The sequence below is a fragment of the Hydra vulgaris genome, chromosome 12 (assembly GCF_038396675.1).
Source record: "Hydra vulgaris chromosome 12, alternate assembly HydraT2T_AEP".
NCBI lineage: Eukaryota > Metazoa > Cnidaria > Hydrozoa > Anthoathecata > Hydridae > Hydra > Hydra vulgaris.
Window position 1 is genome coordinate 38,827,913 of NC_088931.1, and position 22,088 is coordinate 38,850,000.

At 28.7% G+C, this 22,088-nt stretch overlaps 1 protein-coding gene across 1 annotated transcript in view; it reads left to right on the forward strand.

Moving 5' to 3' along the window:
- Positions 1–11,540: 11,540 nt before the first annotated feature.
- Positions 11,541–22,088, forward strand: part of LOC100206440 (maternal embryonic leucine zipper kinase) — a 61,682-nt gene continuing 51,134 nt past the window's right edge. Inside the window, exon 1 of the mRNA XM_065813163.1 lies at positions 11,541–11,663. Within this exon, the coding sequence (XP_065669235.1) occupies positions 11,582–11,663 (82 nt within the window). The 5' untranslated portion in view covers positions 11,541–11,581. The remainder of the gene's footprint in view (positions 11,664–22,088) is intronic.

The window sequence follows — 22,088 nt, forward strand, 5'->3', positions numbered from 1 at the left end:
TGACAAAACAAAAAAAAGAAGACCTAGGTACAGAAACATTATTGTGAGCAGCTAGGGTTAATCTTCGACAAACCGAAAAAAATAAGTTGAAATACCAATGATGGTAATACTGCTAGGAGATTTTTTTACAACGCAAACAGCTCTACTGAATTACTGGATTAAATAAAAATTTGATTAAGCGACTTTACATAATTCTACAAGCTCTCTCCTCAAGTGTTATGATAAATGCTGAAAGTTTTGACTGGAACAAGGTTTTGATACCATGTGCTTAACAACAACATTGCGAACACGTGTATGTTAATACTTAGAACCTGTCAGCAAAAACAAAATTGCTCGAAAAAATAATTGCCATTACCTTTGCAAACAGGTATTTTTGAAGGTACATCATGTTCTTCTCCATAAATAAGATCTGGCATTGTAAATATTTTGAGTCCTTGTTCTTCAGCTATTTCTTGACGAATTTCTTTGGAGAGATGTTTCACTAATTTGGGATTACGTTAATTCACAACAAAGCACGACACAAAAAATTGTTTAATTACTTTATTATATTTAAGTAAAAATTTTTAATTGATTATAACTTCTTTCCATAAAATAAGTTTTCCTAACCTTGCCAATACCTTTTTTGCAATACATTAACTTATTGTCAACAATAACAAAGTTTTTACACTGCCATTTAAGAATTGCTTTTTTTCTTTTCTCATTCACATCTTCGGAAAAAGTATTGTCATTTAAATATTTCCTGACATCATTAAAGTAATATGTTTGTACATCTGGACAAAATAAGCTATACAAATTGTAAACTAAAATGTCAGTAAAATAATAACAAGTGAAATAAAATTTTAACGTTAAAATATTACTACCTCAGTATTTTTTTAACGCTATTATTTTACTGCAAAAGAAGTTTAAACGGTTGAAAACTTCCGCGCAGTAAAATTTTAACGCAGTAATTTAAAAACGCTACACCAGGATACAAAGAAGATATGGATGATGCAATACCACTTCAACCTTTTCATAAAGCCCCTTATAAAAATAAATATCGTCAAAACGTTCTAACAAACTGTAGCTAATAGTAAGATGTAAAATTTCCAGTTTAAATTTTCAAAAATTTAAAATATATTTGAACTGAAGCCAATAAAACTTTTGTTACTAGTAAACTGTGCCAATGGAACCAAGTAAAAAGAAAAGCTAAAGCACCATTATTGCAAAATATATCTTTCAATAGAACAAAGCGTAATGATTTACCTTGAGAAATTACAAAAGCTAAAAGAACTGTAAAAACTTATTTCGTCAATGCAGAAGAATCCATCGAAAATTTGGGCCTAGATAAAGTCTGAGAACTCCCCAAGTTTATGCCTAAAGCAGCATATTTTAATTATGTAAATGTCTTGGTCTCTTAATTACGTAAATGTCTAGTAAGTATCTTATGATTTTGACGGTACAGTGACATCTAATGAGACAGAAGAAAATCATAATCAAATAGACTTATAAAATATCCAGAACCTTTTTATAAGTCTGTTTGATTATAAAGCAAACAGTTTATATGGTTCTACTTTAAAAGAGAGATGCTTTTTAAAATACAAAGAATTCAAATCAACTTACGCTTCAACTTCATTCTTTGTCTGAAATTACGAAACGGCAAAGTTTATACAGTACATTGAAGATCAACAGAGCAGGAAGAATTACAGCCTCTAATATTTTTGAAGTTATGTATTTTAAATATAACAACTCAAGTGTTCTAGAAATAAAATGTCCATTAAATTATCGAAATGGTTTAGTGAACTGGAAAACGGATAAAAATTTCCCTATTGGTTCATCTAAAAACATGAAGAAAAATCACAAAGTGCAAGGTCAACTATATGTTTTTAATAAAGAATATTGTGTTTTTTTTGTTTTTTCAAGAGATTTAAAGTTTATTGATAAAATGATGCCTTTCATGAAGTTGTTACACGCAAAAGTGATTCATGTTAAGACAATAAACAAAAGTATTACTGTATTTGTTAAAGACCCTGTTTTAAAGTAATGATATCATGTAATCAATGTTGGATCAAGCAGGCGCGGGGCCCAACGCGAGTTTAGTTTGCGGGGCCCTTGAATGAAAACCTAAAAAAAGGGAAGTGGTGAAGATTACTAATGCACGAGAGTAAATTCATGTTTATTATTAAATATATATGGGGGAACATGGGGTAAGATAACGAATGGGGCAAGATGACGACCTACAGTTATCTCTTAAGCAAAACTGAATATAACAGTTGACTTTAGCTGAAAAGGAAGTAGATTAATTTTACTAGATTTATTAATGGTTTTTTTATAAATGTTATTTTTGTGACGAAAGTTAAGTATTAAAAAAGTTTTTCCGACATTGAGAAAAAAACTTTTTATCCTCGTTTGACTTGATTTATTACATCGCTACATCACCAGCTAAAGGTAAGCGAGAAATTTCCATTTAGTTTGATTAAACTGGAAGCCATACAAGAAGTATTAGGCTATGATAACTTGATTATGTACATTGATTCATTTTAAAGATTGTATTAGCCTGGGGCAAGATGACCGGGGCAAGATGGCTTGTCCGTAATCTATATTATACGGAAGTTTACTTGTACTGTTTGCTATTCTTGTATAGTTCAGTTATTATTTTATTACGAAATACAATATTTGTTTGACAATAGTTTTATTTTGTTGCGTTAGAGTTTGCTACAAACTGATTACTAGGTTGTAACTGTTTTTTTTTTTGCATTGTCTGATATAAATGTATAATATATTAGTTTTAAAAATTACACTTTTATTTTTATTACTTTGTTAATAAAAAAGAATTTTTGATGATGATTTTTTAGGCTTTTATAGCTTCATAGAGCTTACTTTTCTTAAAGTCTTAAACTTTGTTAACTTAAATCGTCATCTTGCCCCGCATGCGCACAGTGGGCCAGTAGGTGGACAAAATGGGAAAAATTTTAGTTGTCTAATCTTGAAAACCTATTTAATTTTAGTATCTACATATATTAGGAGAAATCTATTGATAATTTATTTATATTAAATCCCTTAGTTACCAGGACTCTAAGCATTTGAATATTGAGATAAAATAAAAAAAAATAAAAATTATAAATAAGTAATTAACGGTGACATCAACGTTGTGTTATATTTCAATTACATCTACGTTTTTGAAACAAAAAATTAGTACATGTTATTCTAGAGTATTTAGAGATAAGAAAAACCAATGTGTGAAATAAATTTGTCATAGCATGTTATCTCAGTTATACTTTGAAAATCACAGATTAAAAAAAAAAATTTCTTAAGAAACTTATTTTTTGCCGCACAATAACTAATAATTACCACAATTTGCCATGTGTTGTCTTATATTTATTTGAGCTATATGATGCTTCAATCGAGTTTTAATTGATTGCTCGTCCCCTTAAATCCCCGTTCAGATTTTATGTATGTTTTAACTTGGTTGCTATGGTACTAAATTTTGCATAGCAACAACTCATTTTTACATTAACGTTGTTTTAACAGTATTTTACTTGCGCTAAATACACAATATTGGGGGTATGTATTAAAATGAGATTCAGAATTCTTATGAGGTTAACTTCTTTTGGTTACTATGGATACCTTACTTTGCATAACATAGCAACAACATATTTTCGGTAGTTGTTAGTAATTTAATTACTAACACTGACAGTAATCTAATTACTTTTAATTTTAATTACTAACACTTGTAGTAACTTAATTACTAACAAGTATTAGTAGTCCAGGCGACATATACATTATAACATTTTATTTTTAAATACAAAATACTTGTTACAATAATTATTTAGATATGGTTTTGTTAAACTTAGACATTCATAATTTTCTCCAAAAAAACAATCTTAGTATTTCAAAACAAAATATTACTGAAGATATATTAAAATTTATTCAGCCAAAATTTGCTGATTTTAAAGACGTTGATTTTAGACATGCTGTTCAACGATTTGTTTACTTGTATAAAAAAAGTGGAAATCTTCAAACTATACTGTGAAAAATTTTGAAAAGAAGTTTGTGAACTGGCTTAATGAATATTTAATTGTCAGAAAAAAAGACAATGAACCAACTGCAAGTAGACGTGGTCGAAAACCAGTTGCATTTGATAATAGTTCTAATAAAACTAAAAAACGGCGTGTATCTTGTTTAATTGAATCTCATTCATCCAATGAATTATTTTTTGCTGCTAATAAAAAATTTAGAGATGAATCTGTTGTTATTGCTGCCAAGAATGTTTTAAATATATCAAATACAGATAAAGCTACTAAATATTCAGCAGACGAAGCACTGGCTTTAATAATTGATGCAAGTCTGATAAAAGCTTCCTATCAATTGATTAGAAGCGGAGCCTTGGAGAAAGAATATAACATCTACCCCGCTTACAATGATGTCAGAGATGCAAAATTGAAATGTTATCCTGCAAACATAACAGTGGAGGACTATTCAGCTTCAGTTCCTTCAAAAGATTTAATGACTCATACTTTGCAAAGAATCTGTGCAGTTCAGGAACCTGTGCTAAGGCACTTGATATTGAACGACAAAGCAATAAAAACAATGACACTAACGTGTAAGGCTGGTTTTGATGGTGCTACTGGCCAAAGCATTTATAAGCAAGTTTTATCAGAACCCGAAATTAACAGAGATTTAAAGCGTGAAGAATCATTATTTATTACTTGTCTTGTCCCATTGGATTTGACTGGATTTAACAACAGCAACGAAAAGGTGCCTATTTGGAGAAATCAAAAGTCGTCCTCCACAGCCTATTGTAGACCCATAAGATTTGCATACAAAATGGAATCCAAGGAATCTGTGATTGAAGAAGATCAGCACATTAAAAGTGAGATAGAAAGCTTGGGTATGATTTTATTAGAGGTTTGCGGATCTTCTATTGAAGTGAATTGTATTATTGAACTTACAATGATTGATGGGAAGGTTCAAACAATATTATCTGAAAAAAATAACTCATACCAATGCTGTTCAGTGTGTGGTGTCTCTCCAAAAAATATGAATAGTCTTGATATCCTTAATATAGATTATACTAACTGAGAGTTCAAATATGGTCTTTCCAGTCTTCATGCATGGATTCGATTTTTTGAGATGTTATTGCACATTGCATATAAAAAAGAAACAAGAAAGTGGCAAGCAAGATCTAAAGAACACAAAGAAAAGACATCTGTAGCTAAACAAAAGATTCAGACTGATTTTATGAACAAAATGGGACTTGTTGTTGATTTCCCTAAAAGTGGTGGTTCTGGAACAAGTAATGATGGCAATACCTCAAGGCGTGCTTTTGTAGCATATGAACAAACAGCTGAAATTCTGGGTATTGACCAAAACCTTATATTCAGATTTTACATTATCTTGGTAACGCTCTCTTCAGGATATGAAATAGACTGCTTAAAGTTCAAGGATTATTGTTTTGACACTTTTAGACTATATGTGTCCCTTTATCCATGGTATTACATGGCTCAATCAGTTCACAAAGTATTGATACATGGACATGACATAATTAAAAGCCTTACATTACCCATCGGACTTATGTCAGAGGACGCTCAAGAGGCTAGAAATAAAGACTTTAAATCTTATCGCGAAAATTTCAGCCGAAAAACATCCAGAAAAGCAACAAACACTGATCTTATCAATAGACTCCTAGTTTCCAGTGATCCTGTTATTTCATCATTGCGTAAATCAACATCACACCAAACAAATCATAAAGCATTTCCTTCAGATGTTTTACAATTAATTAAACAATCTTCAAACGATATTATTGTTTTATAATTTTTTGATGTAATTTAAAATTGATAACGTTTTCTTGCACTATTTTTTGCTTTTATTATTCCTAAAACATTATTTACCTAAATACTCAATTTTTATTCAATATAGGTGGGTCAAAAATCCGATAAGATATTCAAATATAAATTTACCACTTTGTAAATAAGGAAAGTATCCGGTAACTAAGCAATATAAGTATCCATAACAACTAAATTTAAAAAATTATCACTTTTGTAAGAAGTGTGATCTCATATTGGTACTCATGCCAAATTTAGTGAATATAGCACTTATAAAATATCTGCAGATAACAAAAGTAGGTTGTTGCTAAGCAAAATAAAGGTATCCATAGCAACGAAATAAAAAAATATTACCTTCATAAAAAGCGCAGACATCATATTAGTACTCATACTAATTTTAGTGAATATAGCTCTAATATTAAATTAGTTATGAATTTTGTCCAGTAAAAGTGCATTCTGGCCCACTGTGATGCGGGGCAAAATGACGATTTGAGTTAACATCGTTTAATGAGTTTTTCCTCAACTATTTTCTACTTTTAGAGTGGTTTTCAATACATCAGTAACGCGGAATGATTTTTTATTACTTTTAAATCAAGTTTTAATATTTGGGACAGATATTGACTAAGATACAGGCGTTTTTCGAAGTGTTCGTCATCTTGCCCCGTGTTACCCTACTCAATAATGTCATTATATTCCATTAATTTTTTGGTCACAAATATCTTATATAAGTTAAAAAATGAACTTAACTGAGTTTTTTTAAATATAAATCTAAAATAGTAATGTTTTACATGTACAATAGACAATAGCAATGTTCTACATGTTTTTAAATTTGCTCATCAGAATCTTGTAAATTAGTTTGCAAATCCGACTGTCTTTTTTAGAGGGATTTTTTTTAAGGGAATTGCACTTATGATAAATATATTTTATCGACTCTTTTATGTGTTTTTTATCTCAACTATTCAGTACGTCAGACACTAAACAATATAAAGTTTGAGTTTGCTAAGTTTACTTTGGTTAACAATTATCGTTAAAAACAAAAGAAACATTTAACATTATTAAAACGGTTTGGTTATTTTAAAACATATTTACACTATACATATTGCTGAAAGCATTAAGCAAAAAATTTACTCTCCTGATAGTTTATACGAATTTTTTTCTGCCTCATTTCATTTCCAGCCAGTACAGAATATTAGTTGGACGTCTTAAAAACATCATATAGACTTGTGACGTTTATAAGGCGTTGCATAGATGTCTTACGGACATCTGTGCCTGCTAGGTTGAAGCAAAATGATTTATTGATCATGCAAATTAATGCTCTCAGCAACCCACATTCAATTAAAATTAATGTGAATCCAAAAAGCCATTGTTTTGTTATTGTTAATCACAGATAATTTTTGATCTTCAGTCTACCGAAACTTCTCTTATCATAAGCAGATATAAAAGGAATAGTCAAGTCGATTTTTTAGATTATAGACTATTAGGAAAAAAAGATGTCGTCTATTTCTCTATTAAAAATGGATGCATGTCTTTCATTTATAAGTCAGTTGCCATTGCTGGAGATATTGATGCATAAACATTTATGAAAGTAGGACAAAACAGTTTAAAAAAGCAAAGTGACTATTCTTTTAAAAACTGTTTAAAATAAAGAGAAAACAAACAGAATGCTGAGTGTTTTTTTGAAAGTTATTCTATTGTTAATTGTTTTGATTAATTTTGTTAATTTTTTGTTTTGGTAAAGATATTTCAATATTGTTTATAATTCAAAGTTTTTTTTTAAAAAAAAAACTTTAAAAATAGTTTAATTAATTTTAACTAGTAATTAACTAGTCTTGGAAGACCAATATCATGAACTCAAAAGAAAAACCATACTAATCAGCTGTTCTGCGTTGAATTTTTAAAAACAGCTATTTTAGCCATATGTTGAATGGAAATTCAAGTGAAATTAAAAGTCAGGTGGAAATGGTTACTTGAGTATGATGATAAATGCGGCCGTGGCGCAGTAGTTAGAGCGCTTGCTTTATAAGCAAAAGATCCAGGTTCGAAACGAGCCTTGGACATATTTTCGCGTCACGGTAAGGAAGGAGGCGTAAACATTCTGGTTAAATGCACATCCGCGGTGCTCTGTGACAAGACCGTTAGGTCTTCTTTGGGCACCTAAATAACAGTATAAAAAAAAAAGAAAACGTGATGGGACCACCCCAAGGACATATTCATTTAATGGCTGTGATTCAAAAAAATAAAGGTTACAAAGTTCGAACTGTTTTGGTTGAGAGAGAAACTATAAATTTCAAAGAGACGTACACAAGAGATGCAGATGTGTGCGTTGATAAGTTGATAGAATGGAAAAAAATGGGAAGAAAACCAGCAATCATGGATCTACGCAGGGCTTATCTCTAGTTGAAAACTGAGCAATACTTTTAGTCGTTCCAAACTATAGTATTTCACAACAAAATTGTTTGAATCAACTTGGGTTTGGATTGAATGTTTTGCCAATGGTTATGAAATTCATTGTACACGCCATTATTGACCCAGACGAGTTGGTGAAGAATGAAAGGTCCGCTTACGTGGATGACGTCTTTATTAATGTGAATGTGGCGAGTCTCGATGATGTAAAGTGAAATTTTAAAAAATATGGTTTTGAGAGCAAAGACGGCGAACAAATTGGCGTGAATGGGGTCCGTGTGTTGAGATTATATGTGCAAAAAGTTGGTAACAAACTGATGTGAACTAAAGAAAATCAAGTTAAAGAGATCCCCAAAATGTCAACCTGGAGCGTACTGTTTTCAGTCAGTGGACAATTGATGGGTCATTTACCAGTGTGTGGTTGGTTAAGAGTTATTTGTAGTCTTTTGAAAAGGAGGTTAGTTAGTTTGACGAAGAGTTGAGACGAGTTTATGATGAGAATGTAAAATGTGTTTATTGAGGAGTTTGTGCTGAGGTTAAAAGTTGCGAGCCAGTTTGTGGTAATTGGACTGTGCATGACAAAAAGGGAAACTGTGGGTTAATGCAAGTTTTTTAGCGATGGGTGCTGCTAAATAAACTGATAATACCACTGTGAAAGACGCAACATGGCTGCGAATAAAAAGAACCGGCGTTCATATAAACAGTGTTAAACGGCGTTCATATAACAGAGTTAGACACAGTGGCGCGAGGAATAAATTTAGCCTTGTTGTGGAAGCTGGAGAAGTTTAGTGGTTTGATGCACTTACGGGTGCTTCAAGATTGAAGTCAAACATTGAAGAATAAGCGTGTTGCAACAACTAATTGAAAAATACATTATTAAATTTGATGTAAATTTTGTTCCTTTTATAAATAACTTAGCTGATACATTAACGACACATTAACAGTTCGCAGCAGATGGTTGAATAAGTTGACTGGGTATGACATCCTAAAAATTTATATTGGAAGAATAGTTGCGATAGTATATTGATCAAAAACACGTACTTTATTTTTGTCATTTTTACGTTATTTATAAAAACAGGCGTATCTGCCTCTGATCTTATAATCTAATTTAAACGTAATTTAAAAATAATAAAAAGATACGCAACATAGACTATATAAATATTACCTGTAAAGAAATACACGGATATTTTGGCGATTATTTTGTAAATTTAAAAGAAAACTTCATGGTTTATTAAAATCGATTTATAAATATGGTTTTAAAGCTTAACTGTTTTAGCGATATTTCTAGTAGTACGTAAAGTTAAAATAAGTTATAAAACATCAAAAACAGCATCGTACTAACGAATTTTTTTTTTTTCGGGTGATATTTCGGTCTAATTTGTAAAGACCATCATAAGACGTAAAATACTAATTTAAAAACTGTTACAAAATAAAATATTAAAAATCATGAAGAAATCATTACAACGACGACGTCAATAAAAATTGTTTTGTGCTTTTATGATTTTATTAAATAGTGTTCTCCAACTAATTGAAGCAACTTTTACCCCGTTATCCCTGTTAAGCAGTACCGGGGATTGTTTAACCTCCTGAGATGTTTGCGCATAGTTAATTTCAAGCGGTTTCCTTATTTTCCTTTCAAGATAGTTGTTATTTATAGATATGTTTTTGATTTTAAAGCTTATATTAAAAAAAAAGTCTAAAATATAAGACACGCAAAATATGATATTCAAATCAATATCAAAGTCATATTTGAGGAGCCCATTTGCAAAACGCGCTAAGTCCGAGTAAACTGGTTTTGAGAAAACAACAAAAAACTTAACTACTTTTAGTTACGCATCAACAGAAATTGATATTTTCTCTGTCCATTTTTAGGACCGAAAATTTTTTTAATTGGTCCAATATTTAAATAGATGATAGATTTAAGTATATAAAACGTCGAAATAGAATTAACTCAAAATTTTTATTTTTGTGACTTAGCGCGTTTTGCAGATTGGCTCCTCGTATGCTGTCACGATTTTTTTCAAAATCAAAAACTACAGTTCATTATTGTAAGTATAACTTTAAATTGTTTGATTATAAATCTTATCTAACAGTGTATATACTTATTATATACTTTTATTTTTAGATTATGTATATACTTATTACGTTATATATGAAAGTGTTAAAAGTGAGCAATTGCAGTAAAATATCCGGGATAATTTTTTTAGTTTAAAAATAGCGCGAAATTTCAGCGATGGCGACACATGTAAATAAACAGTATTTTATTGTTTTCATAATAATCGAAATTTTAGTTTCAGATAATGTCTTGGGTAAGATTGCATACAAACAATAAAAATAACAACAACAACAATAACATCATCATCATCATCATCATCATCATCATCATCATCATCATCATCATCATCATCATCATCATCATCATCATCATCATCATCATCATCATCATCATCATCATCATCATCATCATCATCATCATCATCATCATAATAATAATCTTCATCAACAACAGCAACAACAACAACAACAACAACGACAACAACAATAACAACAACAACAACAACAACAACAACAATAAAATAACAATAATAAAAACAATTATAATAATGGTAATAATATTAATATTATTAAAAATAATAAAATTAACTATAATAATTACAACGACAACAACAGCAACAGTTATAATAATATCAAAACAATAACAAAAATAATAATAACAATATTACCATTATTTATAATAATAAATACTATTTATAATAGGGTGGTCAACTTTTTGTTAGTAAGAAATAAAGCACAAATGTTTTAACTATCTCAGTTACTTCATTATATTAAAAATACTCATTAAATAGAAAAGTACTTTTTAAGCTGCTTTTTCACTTAATAAATACTAATCTCTTTACTAATTTCTTTTCTTGTTTTTGCATAAAATCGAATCCTCTCAATTTTATTGTGTACAAAATATTTAATATAATTTTTAAAGTTTTTAAATCAATAACTTTTTCCCAATATAATTTTGTTTAAATCTTTTTTTAGTTCACCCAATCAATCAGGTTAATGTATAATCAACAATCATTGGTCCATATTGGACTAATGAATGTTGATTATATTTAGTTAACCTGACATTGTAATGAAGTTATTTTTCAAGTACTTGGTAGTCTTTGTTTTTATAAATTGAAAGTCTTATTAAATATTTAGGTACTATAAAACTAGATACAACTTTTGTTTCAAAATGATCAGTGCTCAATTCCCCATGTCTAGACTGGTCTTTGCATAATGATTTAAAAGAAAAATTCTTTTATATTTATTATTATTTTTATCTTAGTTATTACTTTACATTTTTAGCAACTTGATTAACAAAATTTATAGAATCAATATATAAAATGCCAGAAATATTATCAAAAAAAGATTTATTCCCAAAGGAACTAGACGCATATGAGAATAAAAATGAAAAGCTTGGTGAAGGTTTGTATTGTTATATGTAATGTTTTATTTGTTAAATATATTATTTTAATATATAAATATAGTTTTATCTATCAGCATTCAATTATCATGACCGTGTAAAGTTTAAATCCCCCTCAATTTGATGTGGTTACAAATTTTGTATGGTCATAAATTTTGAATCATAAAAGATTATTGTGTCAAATTTAAAATTTATCAAAAAATACAACTTTTGTTGAGAATAGTAAAAAAATAATTTATTAACTTGTTGCTCTCACATTTGGGGCAGTTTTGGCCAAAATTTAATGGGTTTTTTGGTCCCAGACTCCAATCAGTGCAATTTTTTGCAAAGCATCCTTATTTGATATAAGTATAAACATAAATGTTTGGAGTTTGTTCTATGTCTGGAAGGATCCGCTTTATATATATATATTTATATATATATATATATATATATATATATATATATATATATATATATATATATATTAGGTTGTTCCAAAAAACCAAAGCTCAAAAATGTCGATCTCCCCAGCTGTTTTCTGGTGATGGGTAGCATAAAAACCCTAAATTTCAAATTTCAGCTTAAAATGTTAACCCTAACCCTTGTCTCAAGTCCACCAAAAATATTTATATTTTGGTTTTTTCAAAATCTATCTAGATAAGATATCATCTTATTATCTAGATATTCTTCATCTGTACTATCTAGATATCTATCTAGATAGATGATCTAGATAATACAGATGAAGAATTTGTAAGATCACTTACTAATCCTTTAAGCTAAAGCAGTTTGTCAAATGGCTGACTGCTTGAATCTTTCCTTTAATCAAGCAACAGGGATCACAGCTGCAACTGTATGATTTTTTTTTCTGAACATATATGTAAAATAAAAGTTAAAACTGAATTTACTTGTTTGTTTACTTACAAAAGGTTATAGATTAAAAATAATTTAAAATCTTTGAAAAAATCAAAATATAACTTTTTGGGGAGACTTGGGACAAGGGTTAAGATTAGCATTTCAGCATGGGGTGAAATTTAAAATTTAAGGTTTTTATGCTACCCATCACCAGAAAACAGCCAGAGAGATTATTTTTAAACTTTGGTTTTTCGGAACACCCATATATATATATATATATATATATATATATATATATATATATATATATATATATATATATATATATATATATATATATATATATATATATATATATATATATATATAAACAATTTTAAAATGTATTCTACAAAATAAAGTGCTCAATGTTCTAAAATGAACAGAGCAATTATACTATAACGTTATAATTTATAATGTTATAAATTATGTTATATGTTATAATTTATGTTATATGTTATATAATTTATGTTATATGTTATAATTAATATATAATAAATTATGTTATATGTTATAAATTATTACAATAATGTTATAAATTAACAATAAAGAAGTAGAAAATCACTTAACAAAATTTTTTTTTCATTTAACACTGTGTTTCATCAATAAAGCATCATAAGTTTTTCTGATGTATAAAGTAGTAGAAAATCTCATCAGATTTTCTACTGCTTCATACATCAGAATATGTTGTTTAACTTAGTAAAATTGCAGAAAAAAAGTCAAAAACAAACAAATTTGATTGATAGAAGTTATTCTGACTAATTTTTTTAGCAAAGTTTGATTTATTTTAAGGTTCTTAATAAAAAAAATCATGGAAAAAGAATGAAATTCATGAATCAGTAAAAAAACTGATCCTGGGACACTATAAAAGTGGAAAAGGATGTAAAACTATTTCTAAAATAGTAAATGTTAAGCCTAATAGGTGTAGGAAATATCATTACAAAATATAAAAAAATGGGTACCATAAAAAATTTGCCAAGAAAAGGACACCCAGCTAAGACTACCTTATGTATTGATAGAGAAATTATTCGAAAAGTTGACCAAGATCGAGGATTATCTGCACCAAAGCTTGCAAAAGATTTACAAGCAGATCATGGTATAAGTGTATATCCTCAAACTGTTCGCAATCACTTGAAAAATCAAGTTTTTGTAGGTAGAGTTGCTCCAAAAAAGCTTTTTTTGAGTAAAAAGAATCAAAAGAAAAGATTGGCTTGGGCTAAGAAATATTCAAATTGGACTATTGACCAATGGCAAAGAGTTATAATCTGATGAAACAAAAGTATGGTTGTTTGGTTCTAATGGTATCATATGCAAATGGAGAAAAAATGGTGAACGTTTGGGGCTCTTTTGCTTGGAGTGGTGTTGGCAAACTCAAATTCATTGACGGAATAATGACAAGAGGTTTATACTGATATTCTGAAGCAAAAACTGAGATCAAGTGCCAGAAGTGCTTGCTTATCTTGTAGTTTTATCTTTCAACAGGATGGAGATCCTAAACACACATCAAAGTTAGCTACTGAGTGGTTAAAAAAAAAACAGTATTAAGATATTAGATTGGGTTACTCAGTCACTAGACCTAAATCCGATTGAAAATTTATAGAATCTTTTTAAAATTAAAGTAGCTGATCAAAACCATCCAGTTTGTTGCAATTAAAGGCAATTCTCATTGCGGAGTGGAAAAAAATTTGACACACAATGGCTTAAAAACTTAGTAAATTCATTCCCTAAAAAATGTCTTGCAGTCATCAAGGCAAAAGACGCACAAATAGACTATTAGTTTTATATTAGCAAAATAATTATTTTAGGGGTGATACAGTAGAAAATCTGATGAGATTTTCAACTACTTTATACATCAGAAAACTCATTAGATTTTCTGATAATGAAGTAGTAGAAAATCATTTAACAAAAATTTTTTTTCACTCAACACTGTGTTTCATCAATAAAGACTCATCAGAAAATCTGATGAGTCTTTATTGTTTACTCATCAGAAAATCAGATTTTCTGATGAGTCTTTATTGATGAAACACAGTGTTAAATGAAAAAAAAATTTTGTTAAGTGATTTTCTACTACTTTATTTATATATATATATATATATATATATATATATATATATATATATATATATATATATATACCATATTTTTATATATATATCATATATTCATGAATATTTAGTGTTCTTTTATAGTATAAAACTGCAGCGACTTCTGTAACGATAAATTTTTTTAAAAGCGGAGCATAAAGTAAAAGAAAGAAAAATAAAAGATTTAGAAAATCAATTAGCAAAAATGTTCAAATGCAGGAAAAAGACAGATTGTTTAAGGAAGGAAAAATTTATAAAAAACAAATGATTAAATACCTATTTGAATCAAGAAATAAAATATTTTGATTGAAAAAAGAAATAAAAGTTAACTGATTGAAAAGTCACTTTCTTAACTTGAATTCTCAAGGACTCTATTTCAATTTAGCTCATTCATTATGAACAAATTTAATGATATTTTTATAAGTTTATTTTGCGAAGAATAGTGGAAGGCAATATAAACTCTAAATAGTTATTAAAAAAAAACTTTAAAGTTAGTACACTTTAAAGTTTTTTTTTAATAACTAGTAATAATTAGTACACTTGCTAATTTTAAATTAATAAATAATAAATGGATGCAAATAAGGACCACAGTTGCAGATTATCTACAGTTAAAAAGTGGGAAAAATATTTTAATTGCGAGTTAGAATACGATTTAAATGGAAATGAAGTTATAAGATTAAGATGCAATCTATGTAAACAATTTGAAAAACAGATAAGTCAAACAAAGTTGTTTTCCATGACCTGGATCAAACCAGGAACAATATTAATAAAATAAGATTCACTGGCATCGCACTTAAGCAGTGCGCAACATAAAGAGGCCATGCGAATTCATCAACAAACAACATTAGGCTCGTTTCATTATCTAACCATGTTATTCATAATACTCCAATCGGGCGTGGTTTACTTAAAATGGCTGTAAAAGACGCTGACTCATTACGGAAAAAGTTTAATATTGCGTATTACTTGGCAAAACGAGAGCGTCCATTCACAGATTATCCTTATTTGATTGCATTAGAAAAGAAGAATAAGGTTACAAATTTAGGAAATTCTTATGGCACTGACCGTGCAGCTGCAATATATACAGATTACATTGGCACCGTAATTAAAAACAAATTAACTGAATGTTTAAAAAATTATAGGTTTTGCTGTGTTCTCTGTGATGGAAGCACAGATTCAGCTGTATCCGAACAGGAATTAATTTACATTCTTTATTTAAAAGACGGAAGTAGAATTCTTATCTATTGAAACGGCAGAGAATTCTAATGCTGTTGGCCTGAAAAAATGTATGACAGACGCTTTTACAAGAGTTGGTATTACCAATTCTTATAAACATCTATTGGGTGTAAATCTTGATGGAGCTAACGTTAATCGAGGAGCTTATGCTGGTTTAGGTGCATTACTAAAGGAAGGTTCTCCTTTGCTGGAAGTTGTACACTGTTTTAACCATCGACTTGAACTTGCTTTAAAAGATGCGTTTGAAAATTTAATTGCCTTCAAAACTGTTGACAAACTACTTTTACAACTTTATCACTTGTATCAAAAGTCACCAAAGCGCTACCGAGAACTACAAGGATTAGCCGAAGCTTGGGGTAATAGCGTTCCGAAACCATCAAAAGCATGCGGAACTCGGTGGATTGATCACAAGTATAAAGCAATGAAAATTGCTTTAGAAAATTATGGTGTGTTTATGACACATATTGAATCATTGGCTATAACAGACTCCCAGGTAGCAAAGAGAGCATAGTTAAAGGGTTTTTTAAAGCAATGGAAAAATGCGTCTGTGCCTATTCATTTATCAATATATCTTGATGTTATATCTCCCCTTCGGTGTCTGAGTTTTTAGAACAATATTCATGATCCAGTAAAAGCTGTAAAAAGAGTTCAAGAATTTACATGGACAATGATCAAGCTGCAAAGTCTTCTAGAAAATTCGCTAGACAATTTGCTTGATGAAACAAGTGTTATGACCCATTATAAAAAACCTCTAAAGATATTGAGACAATTGATTCAAAGCAATGTTATCAAAATATTGCACTTTCTCAATATACCGAAGTTAATAGCCATGTTCTTGACCAGTACAAGCTAATTATTGCAAATATTACCATATGTATGGAAAGCCGTTTTCAATCTCTCCAAAAATCACCATTGTTTATACATTTGGTAGCTTTACTTGACGTTTATAACTGGCCGTTAAACGTGAATGATGGAACTTTTGGCGATAAAGCTATTGGTGAAGTTGTTGAACATTTTTCTGAATTTTTATTTGGTGTAGGATGTGATTTGAATAATATACTTCATGATTGGATCATTTTAAAAGCATACATGTTTCCCATCATAAGTAACAATCAAAATGAGTATTATTTGAAAATTTGGGAAATTGTTTTTTCCAAATCAAATTTGGTCAAAGAATGCCGAAATATTCTTGATATTTTTGAACTATTTTTAATTTGTCCTTTTACAAATGCGAAAGTAGAACGAATGTTTTTATGTATGAATCGTGTAAAAAATGACTGGAGAAGTTGTCTTGACGAGATCTCTTAGAATCTCTACTTTGGATAAGTGAAGAAGGTCCTGAGATTGACAAATTAGAACCTGATACTGCTATGGATGAATGGTATAATGATAAAGTTAGACGATTGTCAGCAAATTTTCATCGTTATCCGGAAAAAAGAAAAATCCAGGAAAAACAGACATTGATCTAGCAACAGTTACAATATCGGATTTGGAAGAAAGCGAAAACGAGGAAGAAATTGTGACAACTTTTAATTTTATTTTAGCGCATTGTAACCCCTTAAAATTAAAATATTAAATAATAACTTGTAATGGCGTATGATTTTTTGCTTAGTAAAAATAATTTTTTGTTAGTAAAAATCCTAAAAAATTCTAAGCATTAAACTAGTGAAATGATTACAAAACGATCAAAATATTTATGATTACAATCTAACACTTTTTCTATTAGCAATCAAAAAAAGTATTTATAGATCGTAAAGATTCTATTATTTAGACACATTTTTTTCTTTCGCTTTATTTTATTGAATAAAAAAAGTGAACGCTAACTTTTATTAAAAAATACATTGAATGAATCTTTTGATTGGCTATTTTTAATTGTGATTACATCTTCCTTAAAAAAAAAGTCTTCTAAAAAGATCTTTTGCTATCTTTTGAAGATTCTTCTTTTTGGATAATAAAAAATTGAGCTTTCAGTAACTTATCAAAGAGCAGTAGCTCCAACCTCAATTATTTCTAAACAATCTAAATCTTTTCTAAATCTTTTATGAGATCAACTTCTGACTTAGTGAGTATTAATTCATTAACAGGCATACCATTAAGAATGGGATCTAAAACATGTTTTATTTTTTAGTATTTTGAAAGCATTTTGATTAAAGAGTTTCGTCTTGTTGTTGTATCAAGAATCATTGATTGTTGTTTCCCAAGCTCTTTGTTGTTGAAGAATAACATTTTTGTTAGGAAATCTTCTGAATAACTTTACAATTTTTCTAATTTTAGTTATAGTTTCACAACAGTTATTTGCCAATTCAATCACATCATTGTTGTCCAACTCTTCCTGCCATTCCCCTATTTTGTTCTTTATTAGAATCTTCATCAACTTCATCAATTTTGTCATGGTCACTATCAGTCTCAAATTTTTTGAAATTTTTCTTTATGTAAAGAACATCAATAACAGCAAGATGAATTGATATTCAAAGATGAAGATTCAAGATGAACAATATTCAAAAGTTTTCCTAATTTTTTCATCAAACTGGCACCTTCAGTCACTAAGCCAACAATATCTTGATCAAGATCCAAATTGAAATCTATAAGTATTATAATAAATCTATCTTTCTTATAATCATTTTCAAATTCTTTTTCTGCTGGTTGATTTTTCTGCAGAACCATTAATCCTTAAAATGCCTATTATTCAAAAATACAAATTTAAACACATATATAGATGATTTTATCTGAAGATAATAAAAAAGAGTGTCTGCTTTCTTCAACATGTCAAAGTCAACAGCTAAATCAGAGTTTTTTGCAATATTCCAAAAACATACTTTTCATTCCAAGTCTATTATTTGGAATTTTTAAGTTTTGTGATGCCCAACCATTTTTAATATTAGTACTTTTCTCCCGCTTTATTATTGGAATAAGATGTAATGCAACAAATCTGGCAATAACAATATCAGGTGAATCAGATTGATTCACCTGATATTGTTGTTGCCATATTCACCTGATATTGTTGGCTTAAAAACAAGCAGTAATTGAAATCTGACTACTCTTTTTCTAAACTGATTTATGTTTTTTTAACTATAAAACTTTTTTCTATTTTAATATTTTCTACTTTTTCAAGATTATAAATTAATGAGCTGGAATCAAAATAAATTTTAATTGATGATTTGCAACAACTAATAGATTTGCTCGACTGTCTTCTTTATTTCTGAAAGTTTCAATGAAGTTTTGACCAAGTTTAATAACCTGTTCTGTACTGTTATTTAAAAAAAGAAGACCAGTGACATAATTTTTAAATCTTACATAACCTAGAAAGCCCTAATTTAATGAACAGATTTTTACCCATTCTATCTCATAAAATGTCATTTTTAACGAACCAAAGAAAAAATAGCTTTCAGGTATAATATCATTTTTTTTATTTTTTATTTTTTCTTAATTTTCAATAAAAATTTCAGAATTAAGTTTATTCAGCATAAAACTAATTTGTGCAATTGATCTGAAGGCAAACATTTATCAGCAAAGCACATTACACAGCAAACTATAAACCTTTCATTTAAGCACCAAGTGTGTTATTCAAGTGACTTTCGCACAGCTTCTGCTGGCTTAAATTTGAAATATTGTACCATTTCATTAACAACTTTATGATCTAAAGAATGTGATGTTGCAGGGATAGGAACTTTAATAAACCATGAAACAAAAAATAGTGCTATAAATAAAGCTATTTCATGAATCGACTTTCCTTCTTGCAATGATATCGTATTAGGACAAAAACTACTGACAAGGCTGAAAAAGATAGTGTTTTAAATAATAAATTTTCTGTGACATAAATATGGCTTTATGTGAAAACATCAGAAATTCAAAGTGAAAGTCTTTTACTTTACCACCCAACCAAAGAACTGCTAGTTGTATGAAATACTTGTAGTCACTTAGAAATTTATCAAGGGAATTTTAAAATTCAAAGCAGTTTTTATTATTATGGCAATTTCAAAGGAATGTTAATGATTCAGTAGCCTAAATATTTATCCAAAATAATATTATTTAAAGTTAAACTCAAACACATTTATCTAGGACAAACAAAAAAAGGACAAACAAATTTAGGACAAACAAAAAAAGAATCAAATTAAAAAATCCAAAGTTTACCTGCTTTTTCAGAAAAGATTCTTTTATTTTGTTAAGTCAAATCTCTTCAGGTTAAGGTATAAACTGATTCTATCTGTTGACTCGCTTCACACCCCTTCTTCATCTATTAGACTTGCCTAGATGTATTTATAATACATTGTTTCCAGTTTAGGATGTTGAATGCTTGATCTTTTTGATTCATTTCATTTGTGTTTTGCTTGTATCTTTGTTGACTAGGTAACTCATTCTATTATCTCTTAATGAGATTACTGCTCTAAAACTCAGCTTTAATTACAAACTTTGGTTTGTAATTAAAGCTAAAGATGCTAGTATCGAAAATCTAGCGAAAGCTTCTTAAATTAATAAAAAAATTATTATTTAGAGAACTTGTATTTATTGATGAATTAATTCGACTCTCATAATACATGATGTGGTCATTTATAAAAATATATATATATGTATATATATATATACATATATATATATATATATATATATATATATATATATATATATATATATATATATATATATATATATATATATATATATATATATATATATATATATATATATATGACTTTCGTCCAACATTTGCGTATTGGACGAAAGTCAAAACCATTAATTTAATTACAAATTAATCGTTTTTTAAAAAAACCACAAAAACGCAAATTTAATTGACCAGAATGTTTTTAAAAACATTGTGAATGTTTTTAAAACATTCTGAATGTTTTTAACAATATAAACAATGTTTTTATTTTTTATTCTTTTTATTAAAATGTTTCTATTTTTAACTTTCTGAATAAAATGTTTATTTTATTTTTTTTTTTTACTGTAAATCATGCGCGGAGTGTTGCTACATCAACTATCTTATAGCCTAACTCGCAAGGGAGTGCTGCTACATCGACTGACAAATAGCCTGACTCGCATGGGAGTGCTGCTATATCGAATGACAAAAAGTCTGACTCGCAACGGAGTGCTGCTACATCTACTATCTTTTAGCCTGACCCGCAAGGGAGTGCTGCTACATCGACTGAGGGTTTGGTTGGGGCAGGCAGTCTATCATTTATTAAAAAAAAAAATTCCGGTCTTGCATTTTAATTTTTACTTTTTGTCAACAAAATATGGAAAAAACTTTCGGACAACATATAGGAGTTCTATATATATATATATATATAAATATATATATATATACTTATATATATATATATATATATATATATATATATATATATATATATATATATATATATATATATATATATATATATACTTATATATATATATATATACATATATATATATATATATATATATAGGTCTATAGTGTGTTGTGTGTGGGTAGAGCGGAAGGAAAAAAGTGATTCTTACGCCAACACATACGTCACTTTTAATTACTTTTGACTTTCGTCCAACATTTTCATGTTGGACTAAAGTCAAAACCATTAATTTAATTACAAATTAATTGTTATATAAAAAACCACAAAAACGCAAATTTAATTGACCAGAATGTTTTTAAAAACATTCTGAATGTTTTTAAAACATTCTAAATGTTTTTAACAATATAAACAATGTTTTTATTTTTATTTTTTTTACTGTAAATCATGCGCGGAGTGTTGCTACATCGACTATCTTATAGCCTGACTCGCAAGGGAGTGCTGCTACATCGACTGACAAATAGCCTGACTCGCAAAGGAGTGCTGCTACATCGACTGACAAATAGCCTGACTCGCAAGGGAGTGCTGCTACATCGACTGACAAATAGCCTGACCCGCAAGGGAGTGCTGCTACATCGACTGAGGGTTTGGTTGGGGCAGGCAGTCTATCATTATTAAAAAAAAAAAATTCCGGTCTTGAAAAAACCTTCGGAAAACATCTAAGGGTTCTATATATATATATATATATATATATATATATATATATATATATATATATATAATTATATATATAAATATATATATAGATCTATAGTTTGTTGGCTTTAGGAAGAGCGGAAGGAAAAAAGTGATTCTTACGCCAACACATACGTCACTTTTAATTACTTTTGACTTTCGTCCAACATTTTCATGTTGGACTAAAGTCAAAACCATTAATTTAATTACAAATTAATTGTTATATAAAAAAACC